The sequence below is a fragment of the Eutrema salsugineum genome, unplaced genomic scaffold, assembly GCF_000478725.1.
Source record: "Eutrema salsugineum unplaced genomic scaffold, Eutsalg1_0 scaffold_2, whole genome shotgun sequence".
NCBI classification, from domain to species: Eukaryota; Viridiplantae; Streptophyta; class Magnoliopsida; order Brassicales; family Brassicaceae; genus Eutrema; species Eutrema salsugineum.
The window spans coordinates 8,180,848-8,196,382 of NW_006256829.1; the positions used below are offsets into that span (position 1 = coordinate 8,180,848).

The 15,535-nt window shown below is 40.2% G+C and overlaps 6 protein-coding genes across 10 annotated transcripts; 5 read left to right on the forward strand and 1 right to left on the reverse strand.

The window, feature by feature from the left end:
- The first annotated feature begins 386 nt into the window (after positions 1 to 386).
- LOC18018478 (F-box protein At1g10110) lies at positions 387 to 1,547 on the forward strand. The gene has a single exon (XM_024156720.1). The coding sequence runs from the start codon at positions 387 to 389 to the stop codon at positions 1,545 to 1,547; it is 1,161 nt and encodes a 386-aa protein (XP_024012488.1).
- A 1,146-nt stretch (positions 1,548 to 2,693) lies between these two features.
- LOC18018479 (pumilio homolog 18) lies at positions 2,694 to 3,695 on the reverse strand. The gene has a single exon (XM_006400818.1). The coding sequence runs from the start codon at positions 3,693 to 3,695 to the stop codon at positions 2,694 to 2,696; it is 1,002 nt and encodes a 333-aa protein (XP_006400881.1).
- Positions 3,696 to 4,431: 736 nt separating this feature from the next.
- On the forward strand, positions 4,432 to 9,342 carry LOC18018480 (two-component response regulator-like APRR3). Of its 5 annotated transcripts, none has more exons than XM_024155875.1 (14): positions 4,432 to 4,786; positions 5,138 to 5,557; positions 5,642 to 5,803; positions 5,884 to 6,017; positions 6,101 to 6,274; positions 6,368 to 6,518; positions 6,602 to 6,911; positions 6,992 to 7,022; positions 7,101 to 7,286; positions 7,368 to 7,435; positions 7,545 to 7,668; positions 8,309 to 8,518; positions 8,937 to 9,085; positions 9,183 to 9,342. In XM_024155875.1, the coding sequence occupies exons 2-11, from the start codon at positions 5,299 to 5,301 to the stop codon at positions 7,594 to 7,596; spliced, it is 1,527 nt and encodes a 508-aa protein (XP_024011643.1). In that variant the 5' UTR covers positions 4,432 to 4,786; positions 5,138 to 5,298; the 3' UTR covers positions 7,597 to 7,668; positions 8,309 to 8,518; positions 8,937 to 9,085; positions 9,183 to 9,342. The 5 variants fall into 5 exon arrangements, with proteins under 5 accessions (XP_024011643.1, XP_024011644.1, XP_024011645.1 ...); XM_024155876.1 differs by having other exon boundaries at positions 6,617 to 6,911; XM_024155877.1 differs by lacking the exons at positions 8,937 to 9,085; positions 9,183 to 9,342 and having other exon boundaries at positions 7,101 to 7,435.
- LOC112081429 (probable serine/threonine-protein kinase PBL5) lies at positions 8,275 to 10,206 on the forward strand. Its single transcript, XM_024156724.1, has 5 exons — positions 8,275 to 8,518; positions 8,937 to 9,085; positions 9,183 to 9,372; positions 9,454 to 9,872; positions 9,976 to 10,206. Exons 1-5 carry the CDS (start codon positions 8,275 to 8,277, stop codon positions 10,204 to 10,206), a joined length of 1,233 nt encoding a protein of 410 aa, XP_024012492.1.
- Positions 10,207 to 10,667: 461 nt separating this feature from the next.
- LOC18018504 (ankyrin repeat-containing protein At5g02620) lies at positions 10,668 to 12,726 on the forward strand. Its single transcript, XM_006400822.1, has 3 exons — positions 10,668 to 11,031; positions 11,303 to 11,715; positions 11,863 to 12,726. Exons 1-3 carry the CDS (start codon positions 10,668 to 10,670, stop codon positions 12,724 to 12,726), a joined length of 1,641 nt encoding a protein of 546 aa, XP_006400885.1.
- Positions 12,727 to 13,321: 595 nt separating this feature from the next.
- On the forward strand, positions 13,322 to 14,482 carry LOC18018505 (putative F-box protein At5g60060). The gene has a single exon (XM_006400823.1). The coding sequence runs from the start codon at positions 13,322 to 13,324 to the stop codon at positions 14,480 to 14,482; it is 1,161 nt and encodes a 386-aa protein (XP_006400886.1).
- Positions 14,483 to 15,535: the final 1,053 nt, after the last annotated feature.

Consider the following 15,535-nt stretch of genomic DNA (forward strand, 5'->3'; position numbering starts at 1 on the left):
CCGACAAAGTCCATGACCATTTGGTAATCACTATATACAGATTGACCAATTATTTTGTTAGAAAATTAAATATTGTTTTTTGGTACGATGTGACACGTCAAGAACAAGTTGGCCATTTTTTGGTGCGATTATTAATTTTGGATATCATCGATGTCAACTCAATGGGTTAACTTTGGTAGCGTTTGATCATCCGGTTTTGGGTAATGGTGGTTAAAGACTCTTACATGTTCGGTTAAGCCCGCGGAATATAATTTTGTAAATCCTAAACCGACTAGGAATTACAACTTTTCAGATTATATAAATCGAGAGATCCCTATTTCAAAAACACACACAAAAAAGGAAGCCCTAGAGTATTTGATCGTCGTTTCTACGTTCTGCTAGAGAAGATGCCTTGGTCAGAACTTCACTCGGACGTCTTGGTGTTGATTTTGAAGCGTTTAAGCTATACAGATTTCGCTCGTGCAAAAACCGTTTGCTCAGGATGGAAAACCGCGTCGAGATTCTGCTCTCCTAAGAAAAACCAAACCCCATGGTTGATTCTCCACGACCACGAAAGCAACGAGGGACGGTTCTTGAAACTGTACAATCCGCAAGAAGAAAAGTTTTATCGAACTGAATATCTAGGCGACTTCGCCAAAGATCGTGTCTTGGCTACTTCGGGAGACTGGCTTCTGATGTTAGACGAGGAAGCAGATTTCTATGTATTGAACCCCTTCACGCGCGAGATCATAGATCTCCCATCTCTAGACTCAAACGCTACTGCGAAGTTCAAAAGAACTGGGAACTACACGTTCGACATAAGTTACCTTCGGTACGGTGAATGGTTCGAGGGAGGTTTCAGGGTAGGAGTTGGTAGTGCGGTTTTGTGGGTGGACGAAGTAACCAGAGAGTATTTTGTTAGTTGGACATTCGATGAACACACAATGGGAGGAGATTACATAGCTTATTGCAAGACAGGAGATGAGCAATGGAGAGAGATCCCGAGACGCGGTGGGTGTTTGGATATGGCGTTTATGGACAACAAGCTTTACATGTGTACTTTTAAGGGACGCATCAGAATCTTGGGTTTCGATGATTCCGGTTTAGCTAGAGACATCATAAACCATCCATACACTCTTCCCTTTGAGCCTGTCTGTCGGGATATCTCAAGAAATCCACGCAGTTGTCCCTTCGTGGTGAATAGTATGGCTCATGTCAAGGTTGGAATCAGACTTAGTGTCTCGGGAGATGTTCTGATCATACTGCGTGTGCGGTCTGGTGAAAGAAATCTGTTTGTAATGTATAAGATGGTTGGGAATGAGTGGGAGCAAGTGTATTCTTTGGAGGAAGAGGAAGCTCTGGTTTGGGATTTGAATGTTACTTTGCCTACCAAAGGCGTGACAGGAATCAAGAAAGACTCCATTTATTTCTGTCATGCTTTTAAGTATCGTCGAGAAGTCGCTGCGTTTGTGATGTCTACTCAGAGTCTCCAACCATTTGAACAACCTGAGCTTCTGCTTGGAGATGCTCGCTGGTTCCTTCCTTCTTTTTGTACTGCTGAGCAATGATCCCTGCTAGTGTAAGTTTCTTTTGTTATTTGAAAATAATTTTTATTTAAGCTACCGTAGTTAGTGGCTTTTTTGTTCTATCTTGATACATTTTTAGCTCCCAAATTTCCTGATGAAGGGATCTTTTTATTTATTTATTTTTTATTGCATATCATGTTATGGTAGTCACAAGAATGTTATTGGCTAAGACTGACCATAATGCTGGCTGCTGCTACTTTTTATGATGATCATACTCATTTTTTTTGTATAAACCTAGATTGGACATGATGGAGTGGGATTTTCATTTATTGATAAATCAGAATATTTTGGGAGTGGTCTTTAGATATGAAAGGGTTGAAACTAACATCTGTTTTATCTCTGGTCATGTGAGGTACAAATATCTCTCTAGAGAGGAAATTAAAGATGATTACATGACAAGGGAAAGATTAATCAGACTCGGAGTTAAGGTTTGGAGCTATGATTTAGACCGAGAAAGCATATATATATATAACACCGAGAATTGCATCAACAGTCGTTTCAAACAATAAGGATAAAATCACATAATGGTAGGATGTTCCAGTTGGCTTATCTTGCTTTGCTTCTATGTTCATCGTGTTCCTATTTTCTCAAGGTCCCCAATTTCTTTTCAATAACCAAATGCCTAAGCTTGTAGCAGAGTACAGATTGATGCGAGGATCTCCAACTAAAATTCCTTAGATATAGCATGTTTTTGATTTTTTTCACACCAAGTAACAAAAAAAAAATGATGCTAAATATATTTCTCCATTTTTAGCCATAACGTTGGCTTTTGAATATGATGTTTCAAAAATCTAGAGTGGCTGCTATTTCTTGATATGGTGTTTTGGGATCTGAAACATCTCCTAGAGTTTTGACTCGTTTTGGTTTGTTTCTCCGAAACACCCAGCTTATCGGTTTAGGTTTGTTTTGTTTTGGAATTAAAGAAAACACTACAAATTTTAAAGAAAACTTTCGATGAACGTTCTTGGTTTTCAAATTGTAACTCTTCTGCAACAAGCCTTTCTTACAAGATATCAGTAATTACCATAAAATAGAACCTAACACACCAAAATTTGAACAGTTTGACCACTGTGTAACAAGTTGGAGACAAATACGCACACAACTATTCTTTATGGTCAGCTAGGAAACTTAAATGGTCGGCTCCAAGATGTTGGCAATGTTGCTCCCGTGAGACCTACGCAAGAGGTGAAGAAAAGGCGTGAGCTTATGCACCAAACCTCCAAAAAGATCAACCCTAGACATCTTTTGCGTGGCTTTCAGTGCCTTGACCACCACGAAATTTCCAAACTCATTCCTCGCAAGCCTCATCAACCTGTCTCCTTCGCACTCCAAAAGCTCCATTACCACCATAGCCATTGACACCTCCGCATCCAGAAGCTTCTCTACTATGTAGCTTCCATACCTCTTGAACGACAGATCAACGCAATGGCCACGAAGACTAACCGCGACGTTGTGCGTGCAACGCAAGTCACAGAGTTTAAGCACATGTTGGACCACGAAGTTCCCTGAAGCGTCGTTGCTTAGGAAGAGAGCGTTTTGCGCGACGACGTCTAAAAGCAGATTTCTGTAGAAAGAATCATCAGCGTCGGTTATGATCTCGTTGAGCGCGATGCAGCCGTGTTGGTCACACGCTATGTCGAGCGCGTGGTGGAGAATATGCTCGTACATTGCATATTTCTTCTCCTGGTCGAAAACGACCATAGCTCGTATCGCCACGTAAGATGCGTACTTGTCGTTCATGATGTTGAGGAAACGGCGCAAGATAGCGGCGTAGAAGAACGCGTCCACGTCATCTGATATTCCGAGGAGCTTCTGCACTCGTCTAGACCCACTCTTGTTTCTGACTATCTCGACGAAGTAGTCGGAGTGTGACGTCAGCAACGACACGAGCAGCTGAAGCTCGGTTCGGTCGAACTTTGAGATCATCTCTTTAAACTGTGCCATGCCGCCTTCGCCGCTAGTCATTATGTTGAACAGCTGGTCTAGGCGCGTGTTTGTCACGGCGGAGGAGGAGGCGCGTGGGGAGAATCCCGGAGGAGGAATGGCACCGGAGATTCCTTTTGAGAAACGGATTTGGTGTAATGCATTGAACATGGTCGACATCGAAAAGGGACTATCGGTGATTGCCATATTGCTACAGAAATTAATATTAGAGAGGGATTAATAATCTGTGTGTGGTTTTGGAGTATAGTGTGAGAGATGTTAGAAACTTAGAATGATTGTTAAGTCTGTGGGGGTGGTGATATATTTATACTAGTTAAGGGTATTTTCTCAGCAACGATTATTTGCTTCTCTAAAAAGGAAAGTTATTTGGAGTTTCCTTTTTTTCTCTTTTCGTAACTATGATAGTTACCGTTAACATTAATGTGAAAAAAATGGAAACAGGTAGAGTTTTGTACAATGTACAACGTTTTACGAAAGGTCAATTAATATTTAGAGCCATGACAATAAAATTCATTAAGTATCATAAAAAAGGAAATTCTAGGAAAAAGGAAAAACAAAAAGTAAAGAACTTGCATAAAGCGATGCTAGTAATTTGTCTGTGTGTCCGACCCAAATAAAAGGACACTTACAATTTGAAGGTCAGATAAACAAATTTTTGTAAAGTTCAGGGATCTACTGAAAATAAAAATACCGAAATAATTGTAAGATCCACCGTGAAAGAATCGGTTTAATTGCATACCGAGATTTAGCTGTAACCTCCCAGGCTCCCGGCTTTTGATTTTGTCCACGTCACCAATTCGGAAGTGTGCAAATCACAGCGTGCACATCTGGTCCCACTTACACGTAAGCTAATTATGCCACGTCATCAACCCCTCCAAAATAATATCTTTCGACTTGCCCCAGCTTTACCCACTTGCGCCCATAGTCTCTCAAGTCTCAATCTTTTGATCTTCTCTCTGAGTTTTTTGGTAGCCTCAATTTCCTCACAGTCAACAACTTTTCTATGTCTTTTTAGCATTTTAATATTAGTAGCAACTGGATTCTGTGTAGTTTTGGTAAAAGGAATAGTATTAGATACGGAATCAGACGTATTGGATGATTTTGGAAACCTTTGATTTAGATTTAGGTGATTAAATGTTAAGCAAACCAGTTTAAGCAGTGAAAAACATATATCTGTTCTATTTCGTTGTATTTTGGTTTTCATAGTCAGATATGATGAGAGATTCTGGTGGTGGTGGTGTTGTTCTTCAGCTATGGATAAGCTTCAAGCCATAAAGGTTTGATTTTTATTGTTTGTTTTGTTTTGTCGCTTTTACAACCTGGTGATGTTTCAATTTTGTGCTTTAGTTCATTTCATATCATAGCTTATAGTTTGATTTTCTATCTGGGTTCTGAGGAATTTGTAGCAACTTGAGAAAGTAGGTGATCCAAGATCTGAGTTATATGAGAGAGAGCGTGTCTTCTAAACAAAGACGTGAATTTTATTGTGTTACAATTGCAAATTTATTTTTGAATATTTATTTTTTCTATGGAAAATGTCTGATGATTTATCCAACTTCGGTTTTCTTGTGATCTTCTTATGGAATGTTGTTTTTTCTTTTTCTTATTGGGTTGAGTTTTTGGTGAAGGGATTAAAATAAGGTTCGCTAAAGACGAAATGTGCAAGTGTTATGCCAGAGTAGAGGGGAAGTTTCTGCAGAATCTCAGATGTTATTTGATGCTGCTTCTATTCTATCTTGTTCACGGAGGCTGGTCTTGACACTGTCATTAGAAATTCAGTATTCTAAAAATGTGTTTCAATAACAACGAAGTGGCAAATGAAGTGGAAACCGAGAGGCAAACGTTTGGAGAAGATGAATCTCGAGTTCAAGATATTGCTGGAAATGCCAACAATTTGTTACAGCAGCAACAACAACAACAACCGTTAGCTCCGGTTGTGAAGTGGGAGAGGTATCTCCCGGTTAGATCGCTCAAGGTTCTTTTAGTGGAGAATGATGACTCGACACGCCATATTGTTACTGCCCTTTTAAAGAATTGCAGCTATGAAGGTTTTTTAATGGAACTGATCATCGTTGTTTACTAAATACACGTTGCTATTGACTCAATGCTGAAATTTGGCAACTATTTTTCAGTCAGTGCTGTTTCGGATGTCCTTGAAGCCTGGAGAATCCTAGAAGACGAGAACAGTTGCATCGATCTTGTCTTGTCAGAGGTTGTCATGCCTGTGAACTCTGGAACGGGTCTATTGTGCAAGATTATGAGCCATAAAACTCTCAAGAACATACCCGTCATAAGTACTTACTTAAATCCCCATTATATTGGCCTGATCTAGTTTCAGTATGTGATGCTCATTTTTGCGTAACACCTTTTGTAGTGATGTCATCTCATGATTCGATGGTTCTGGTCTTCAAGTGTTTGTCTAATGGTGCTGTTGATTTTCTCGTGAAACCCATTAGAAAGAACGAGCTAAAGAATCTTTGGCAGCATGTCTGGAGAAAATGCCACAGCGTAAGATTTCTGCTTTAACTACACGTTTCTACAAATTTTACTCAGTGCTGTTTCTTTTACTTATGCCTTTCTTGATATACCAGTCTAGCGGTAGCGGAAGTGAGAGTAGGATACAGAACAAGAAGTCAGCGAAAACTGAAAGCACTGAAGGGTCAGAAGACGATGCCAGCATGAGTGATGAAGATCACGGGAATGATAATGGGAGTATTGGTTTGAGTAACGGAGATGGTGGGAGTGATAACGGGAGTGGAACTCAGGTATTCTGTATCCATGGCGATAGATTATAACAATATCTAAGGAAATCTCTTTATGATATTTTTCTTTTAATTGGTTTTGAATTATAAAACTAGAGCTCGTGGACCAAAAGAGCCAGTGATATTAAAAGCACCTCGCCTTCATATCAATTGCCCGATGCACCCAATATGAACCTGGGAACCTATGGAAACAGATGGGAACGTTTTAATGAACTGAAGGAGGTTGAAAATCAGAATGAACAAAGAGGTAAGAACACAACCTCATTAGTCAATCCTGTGTAGCCATTCCTGATATTCTCTCTGCTTACTCATTCAAAATGACGGCTTTAGGTGATGTTGCAATAGGCATGGGATTGCAGGCAGGAATGTGTATGAGTACGAAAGCTGAAGAACCAGGAAGTCTGGAAAAGGATGCAAAATATTCTATTCAAGCTTTGGAGAGAAACAATAGTGACATGCAAAACTGCTCTTCTGGTAATTCACAAGTAGAAAGCAAAACACCTTCATCTAACCCTGAAGATTTGAAAGGGCTCGATTTGAAATCGCTCAAGATAACTCTGACAAAACCAAGAGAGGCTGGAACATACAGAATGGGTGATCGAAGTGTTTTGAGGCATTCAAATCACTCTGCATTCTCAAAGTAAGTTCTTGACCTCAACTGGAGAAGAAATGTCAAACCCGTGACTAATTTGGAGCTATTGTCTCATGTGTGACATGCAGATACAATAACGGTGCTACCTCTGCTAATAAGGTATATTGTCTACGATGGTTGGTGTTGTCTTTGAAATCTATGCTGGTTTCATCAAAAGGTTTAATTTTTACTGAGTAGGCTCCAGAGGAAAATGTGGGAAGTTGTTCTCCTCATGACAGTTCCATTGCAAAAATAATGTGTTCCGGTTCGAGCAGTGATAATCCTTTGAATCAGCAGTCTAGTGGAAGCGACCGGGCTGCACAAAGAGAAGCTGCTTTGATGAAGTTTCGCCTTAAACGAAAAGAGCGATGTTTTGAGAAAAAGGTATCTCTAAACAAGCTTATGCTCTCTCATTTCGTGGGACGAAAGTTATCGCATGTATTTGTTTGATGTGTTTTGTTTTAGGTAAGATACTATAGCAGGAAGAAACTAGCTGAGCAACGGCCTCGCGTCAAGGGTCAGTTCATTCGCAAGTAAGTTAAAATCCCTTGAAGAATCTCCCTCCTCCTCAAGGATCTTTCAAGTTTTGCAAAAAGTTCCTAATATAGTGGAATGTACTCACATAGATTTATGCTTTTGTAGGAGCGATGAGTCTAAATCAGGAAATGAGTGTCCGAGTAGTGACGACAGTTGAAACAACAAAATTGGTTTAGAAGATCTGAAGAACAAAAGAAAGTTTCACAAAGTGGCATTGTATCTGTATTCTGTAAGAGATCTACTCTCCCTTCAATGCCTTTTGGATACTTTGGTTATGTTTTTAATAATATTTTTCCCCCATTTTACCATGATAATAATAAAAAAATAAGATTATTGCCATAAGAATTTCATTGTGTTTCAGTAAGTAGTTTTTTTTTTAAAATCGTGTTTCTACAAAAAAAAAGTTAATGTTGGTTTTGTTCTCTACAATCAATCACTTACTCACTAATCCCTGATTAATATATTTTGATAATTATTGAAAAGTAGTATCTTCTTAGAAACTTCAATTTTCGCTTGATAGTGTAACCCTGAATTTTCCCATCAACGAGGCTAAAAAAAAAAAAAATTTTCCCATGAATCTAAAATGTGTATAATTTAATTTCATAATTTTGTTTTTTAAATGAATCCGTTGAGCCGTTCTGTTAGAACGCATAGGCTCTTGTATATATATCCTCTCCGCTAAATCATTTAGTACTCATCATCCCACTCTCTCTCCCTCTCTCGCTAGTTTTCTCGCAGAGAGTTTCTTTGTTTAACAGTAACTTTTCCGGGAAAATCTTTCTCGGGAAAGAAAAAAGAAAGTCTCAAGAAAGGTTTATCTCCGTTGATCGTTACGATGAAGTTGAAAAATCTCTTGTGTTGTTTCAAAGGAAGCTCAAGCCAAGTGGTGCAAGAACCACCGGAACCACCTGAACCACCGGAACCATCGGATTCGGATCCATCGGAAGCAACGGATTCATCGGAAAGTATCAACGGCGAGGACGACGAAGTAGATGAGGAACACCCATTTGGCAATAACGAGTTCCTCAATAACGCTTGGCGCCACAATGTCGAACTCCCAGACGATCGTTATCCTCCAGGTTCCGTCTTTGGTTTCTCTCTTTCCAATCTTCGAGTTTCTTGTACCACAAGCACTCTGTTTCTTATAGTTACTTGCGTTTGAATTACAAGTAGTTTTGATCTCGTTAACTTTTACGCTACACATTCCTGCAATTAATCGTATTAGAGTTGATCTTGTTTTTCAAAAAAGTCTGGATCTTGTGAAAATTAACCGATTGAACGTCGTTCTCTGATTTCCTATGCCACTAGCACTCTGTTTTCTGAGACTTCTTCGATTTGAATCATAACAATCGTTAACTTCTACTGTATACATTCCTGCATGTAATCGATTAGAGTTGTTTCTTGTTTCCGAAACAAGCCTGGATCTTAGGAAGTTATCCGCGAGTGATTTATTTAGGGTTCTTGTTCATCGTTAACCTTTTAGTAATTCATTTGCAGGTTCGAGTCCACCTCTACTTTCCCATTCTGGAGTTACGTTTCGATGGCACGAGATCCTGGACGGAACCCTAAACCTCCGGGACACTAACTTTCTCGGTCGAGGAAACTTCGGTCGAGTCTTTCGCTGCGACTTCCCGAGAATCAATAAGGTGTGAACCACTTTCTTGTTAACCAAAAGTCTTCTCTTTTATGCTCCAAAACCGAAACGCAGTCGTTAAGTTAAGAACAAGTTTGTTTCTTTATTAGGTCGGAGCTGCAAAGATTCAAGACATACAGAACCCACAGGCTCATCCTGAGTTCGTAGCAGAGATCACAACGTTACACGCAGCTAATCACCCAAATGTGATCAAACTTCTCGGCAAATGTTTTGCTCCTGAACACCGTGTCATCGTCTACGAATTCATGCCTAAAGGCTCTCTCGACCACCTCCTCTATGGTAAAAACAAACTCCTCCAGAGATTCTGATTTAGTTTTGGTTACCCCTCTCCTTGATTAAACCTTTCTGTTTTGTTTGTAGCGCACATGCCGGGTCCGGGTCTAGAACAGGAATATCAGGTTTTGAGTTGGGAGACGAGGATGAATATTGCAGTGGGTGTAGCCGAAGCTCTGGTTTATCTACACGATGGGATAAAGATGATTCATCGAGATATCAAGGTCGGGAACATCTTACTTGATGAGGATTTTGTGCCGAGGCTGACAGATTTTGGACTGGCGACTAGAATCCTTGTAGATTCGAGAGGCGATGAGCAGCAGAGGAATATCGATCCGGTCAAGGGAACTCCGGGATACATCGCACCAGAGACAGAGCAGCACGCTTTGGTGTCGAGCAAGTCTGATGTCTACAGCTATGGAGTTTTCTTGTTTGCGCTTTTCACTGGAAGGAAAGCTTATGAGTTTAACAGGGTCACACGGGTTGAGAAAAGACTCACTAATTGGGTATGACCTCGAAACTTTTTGACTCTAGGGTTTAGTTTCTTTTTTCATACGTTCCGTGTTCTGCAAGTAGTATATAAATTTTGGGTTTTTTTTTCCTTGGCAGTTGAGACCAGTATGGAGTAGAGAAGAGTATATGCCTCTGGTTATTGATGTTGCGCTTGGTAACGATTTCTCAGTTGAAGGTTTGGCCAGATTGTTTCAGGCTGCCAGGATGTGTACCGATCCACATGTACATCAACGTCCTGATATGCGTGTTGTGGAGTTGATGGTTCGTGAAGCTGCAGCCCACGAGGTCCCAGAGAGGCCTCCGGTGACTAGGAGTCTTTCGATTTAACAAGTTCCATCAGGCGGTTTTATATAGGGTGTGAACTCTTTTTTTTTTATAGGTTTTCAGAAACATATGATACACTTGGTGTTTGCAACTGTTTCTACGATTTGAGACGAGATTAGGGTGTGAACTTTTGAGACAATGCCATCTGTAAATAGGTGTTAATCAACGTTTGAGATCTTTCGCTTTCTTTTCTCTGTTTTGAAACTTTCTTAAAATAGGAGAGAAGCTGAGGGAGATGAAAAACAGAACAGAAAAGTTCTTACCTTTCGGGATTTTCATTTGATCCTTAGTCTTTTCAAAACAATCTTTATGATTCCAAATGCGTAGATTTGTATTCAAATTAACCGGATCGGATCGGATCATGTAAAGGTCTAGGCTTTTGATCTTATAGAACCGCGAGAAGCCTCTTGCTACAAATCTAGCCCTCTTTGTTGGTATTGAATCTATGTGCAGCCGTTGATCTAATGGAGGAAGCATCAACATCGACATTAGGGCCAATGGCTGCGAAACCCACCGTTGTTAGGAAGACAATGGCGAAGCAGCTGACCGGAAAACGTGAAGATTCACCGCTTCATTTGGCTGTAAGACGCGGAGATTTCTCTGCGGTGAAGAAGATTCTGAGTGATCATATGGAATCAGATGAGGAACTAAGAGAGGTTTTGCAGAAACAGAACCAATGCGGTGAGACCGCGCTTTACGTGGCGGCAGAGTATGGCGACGCCGAGGTGGTTGCAGAGCTGATCAAGTACTATGATTTAGCCGATGCAGAGACCAAAGCTAGAAATGGGTTCGATCCTTTCCACATTGCTGCTAAACAAGGCGAATTGGGTATGACTTTTGTGAAATTTCGATCCAAAATGATAAAGATTCATTCTTTGATTGATTTTAATGATTGGGAAGATAAGTTATCTAAGAATTTGAAGAAAGTTTCACTCTTTGTTTTATCTTAAGAAATGGGAAGGAAAAAAAAGAGCTAAATATATGATGAAAGTTTTAGCATTTGTTAGATTTAAAGAACACATAATGAAATGTTCAATCTTTGTTTGATTAAATAACGAATTCACTTTGAGGGAAGTTGAAATCTTTTTAACGTTTATAGAGGTTTTGAGAGTACTAATGGAGGAACACCCGGAGCTAGCAATGACGGTGGACTTATCAAACACGACGGCTCTACACACAGCGGCGGCACAGGGACACGTGGAGGTCGTTGAGTATCTACTAGAAGCCGCAGGGAGTAGCCTAGCTGCCATCGCAAAGAGCAACGGGAAAACAGCATTGCACTCGGCGGCTAGGAACGGTCACGCGGAAGTGGTAAAGGCAATTGTGGCGGTTGAACCAGACACGGCGACAAGGACTGATAAAAAAGGTCAGACGCCACTTCACATGGCGGTCAAAGGACAAAGCCTTGACGTGGTGCTTGAGCTAATGAAGGGACATCGCTCGTCGTTGAATATCGTTGATTCTAAAGGGAACACTGCGTTACATGTTGCTACTAGGAAAGGTCGCACTAAGGTACGTTCTTTCAATTGTAAACTCTTTGCCTATATGCGTTTTGAACCCTATTTGGATTCTTGAAACAAGAAATCGAGTTTTAGCTGACATGTTAAGTTAGGTTTGAAAAATATACATTTATTGAGACTCTAATATGTGTGGTTGCAGATTGTGGAATTGCTTCTAGAGAACAGCGAGACGAGTACAAAAGCGATAAACAGAGCTGGAGAAACGCCGCTTGACACCGCCGAGAAAACTGGCCACCCCGAGCTCGCGGCGGTTCTCAAAAACCGCGGAGTTCCCTCAGCTAAAGCCATCAACAACACTACTCGCCCAAACGCAGCGCGTGAGCTCAAACAAACGGTGAGCGACATCAAACACGAGGTTCACCACCAGCTAGAACACGCTCGAGAGACGAGGAAACGCGTTCAAGGAATCGCCAAACGCATAAACAAAATGCACGTCGAAGGTCTCGACAACGCCATTAACTCCACCACAGTCGTAGCCGTTCTAATCGCCACCGTCGCTTTCGCCGCCATTTTCACCGTCCCTGGACAATACGCCGACGAGTTGAGTTCACTCTCTCCTAGACAAACTCTCGGAGAAGCGAACATCGCAGATAGACCCGCGTTTGCGATCTTCTTCGTGTTCGACTCGATCGCGCTTTTTATATCTTTGGCGGTTGTGGTGGTTCAGACATCGGTGGTTGCGATTGAGCACAAGGCCAAGAAGAATATGATGGCTGTGATAAACAAGCTAATGTGGTTAGCGTGCGTTTTGATATCGATTGCGTTTTTGGCGTTAGCGTTTGTGGTGGTTGGTGAAGAGGAGCGGTGGCTAGCGGTTGGAGTGACGGTGTTTGGTGCGACGATAATGCTAACGACGATTGGGACTATGTGTTATTGGGTCATTATGCATCGAATCGAGGCTTCCAATGTCAGAAGCGCGAGGAGAGAGTCGATGGCTAGATCGAGACAATCTGGATTGTTGGATTTTTCTGGGATTTTGACCAAGAGAATGTATGCTATCTAGTATCTAGTGATTTAGAGACAAAGTGCATGTGTTACGTTTCGATGTTGAAGCGTGTGGAAAAAGTAACCGAAGTTTTTTTTCTTTTTATAATATGCATAGTAATACAAAGCCTTTGCTAACTCTTTTTTCAAAAAAAAAAAAATCCCTAATCTAGAAATTATCAAAGTTTAAATTAAAAATCTTGGAAATAAAAATTTGCAGTGGGTGCTATAAAATATCAAATTGGCATCACTATGATATTTTAAAAACCCGATTGGTCAATGGTACTTGGTACATATAAAAGTTATCTCCTGCAAAAGACATGGATTAATATTTAATATTAATATATATGTTCAAAACCACAAAGAGACAATAATAGGATGTAAATAGACATATTTTAAGTCTCAATACCAAAGATAACCATAGAAATAGACATCCCAATAGACATTGATGATTGTTTTAAAAATATACAAAAGGAAATGAGAAATGATGTCAACATCAGAGATGAATCATGGTGACATTATGTCGCCATTTATGTAGTCACATTCACATATCCTAATTCCTAAAACCAAGAAACAGAACAAGTGCATTTCCCTCCTTTTGTCTTCTTTCTTCCATGGATTCTTCTCTCCTTCTTCCTCCTCGATGGTCCGATCTTCCTTTAGACCTTCTTGAGCTGATCTCCGACCGCGTTAACGACGACTCATCAGACACCGTTGTTCTCCTCTGTCTCCGCTCGGTATGCGCCACGTGGCGTCTCTCTCTTCCTCTCTCCGACAATAACAATAACCCTTTGTCTAAATTTCCAATTCTCCTCCCTTTCTGGTCAGCTACACCTACATCTTCTTCTTCATCCTCTGGTTTCTTCATTCTGAAACAGAGCAGTGTTTACAAACTCGAAGCTCCACATAAGACTTTGAATCCGAAAAGCTGGTTGGTTAAGCTTCAGGAGACATCTCCAGGGAAAATGCGAGTCTTGGATCTCTTCTCAAACGACAGAATCTGTTTCTTACCAGAAAAATTCCCGGAAAATATCGATTTGCAAGAATCTCATGTGAGATTGGTTCGTAGAGCTTACCGTATGGAGTACGCAAACAATGGCGGTGGTGAGATGTCTTCTTTCTGGTCATTGAATTCAGACAAAGTGGTGATTCTTTCTTCAGGGGGAGCTTCAGCTGTAATGGCGATTCACAGTGGCGGGAAATTAGGGTTTTTAAAAAGGGGAAACGACGAAAGATGGAGAATTTTGGATAATTCGTGGAATGTGATCTACGAGGACATAATGATGTACGGAGAGAACTGCATCGTTGTGGACGATATGGGCAAAACCGTAATTTACGATGTGGATTTCAATGTTTCGGATTTGGCTGAGGGTTTAGCCGGAGGAGGCGGTCACAAGAAGCATCTCGTGGAATTTCCTGGCGGAGAAGTTTTGCTCGTGGACAAGTACGTGAAACACGTTTGGTGCAAAACGGCGTTTTCGAAATCTGCGGTGGAGTTTAGAGTGTATAAGCTGAAGAAAGAAGAGAAGCGATGGGAAGAGGTGAGAGAATTAGGAGACGTGGCTCTGTTCGTCGGAGAAGATTGTTCTTTCTCCGTTCAGATTCCTGCCGGAGATTTGGCCGGAGGTGGTTGCATATTCTATAGAGATTATAGGAATGGAGGAAGGAGCAGAGGGATTCGCAGTGACGGTGATGGCGTTTTCAATGTGGAATACGAGACGCAGGGTGATCTCGTGTTTTCATATAAAGCCCAATTGATTAGGCCCATGTTCTAAGTTGGGCCTCCATATTCAAAGTGTTGATCGTATCATACCATGAGAATTAAGACAACTAGACAAGTGTTTAGTGCAACACGATCCACCCAAACTAAATTTATATGTGGTGCTAAGTAATTTATCCAAACCATATTATATGTGTGGTAAGTGATTTTTCTTCCTTAGTGATATATGAAAGTTTTGAAACATCTGACTGCATTAAATAGATTTATAACTACATACACATTAAAAAATGAAAGAATTTTGTATACTATATATGTTTAACATCCATGAACAAATGGAATGCAAAGTTAATGAACGTGTATTGATGAGTTACATACTTACATTGATGATGATGATTACAACATCTAACGTTACATTTGCCATGAGAGAGAGGTAACCAAAGTTTTCAATTGGTGAAATAAACTACATTGTTGGAAGAGAATCCACGACACAACTTAATGCTTTGGGCCACTATTGCCTTCCCAGTTCCCACAACATTTCTTTTTTGACCATATCATTTCAAACTTTAAAATTTATAAACCTTTTTCAGAAAGAAAAACTTTAGAAATAATCAAAAAAATTTCAAAAATATGAAAAGATGTAGTTGGTAGCAGAACACGTTTGAGCTTGACATTGATTAAATTTTATTATAACCTTACACATACAAACGACAAAGTTTTTGTTGATTGACAAGATACAAGAGATAAAATCCAAGTGATCGTATATGCTTGCTTTTGATCAATCAAACTAATAATTCTAATATATATGAACAGAGAATCTAAAGTCTAAACTTCGTCCTCCGGCTTTCAAGTCCGTTTGTCCCCCGGTCAGATACTGCTAGATCGGGCTGAACCGATCAATTAAACCGGAACGACCAAAAAAGGTCCAATAAGAAAACCAAAGTAGAGATATACTAGATGTACCAAAATCATTCTGATCAGATCTTATATAAGCTGTATTCTGATTATATAATCTTTCACAATTCAAAAGATTGGAAAACGAAATCTAAATCGATAATATGATTGATTTAGTAAATGCCAATTTTCAACGGTAAAAAGTTTGTTACCTTTC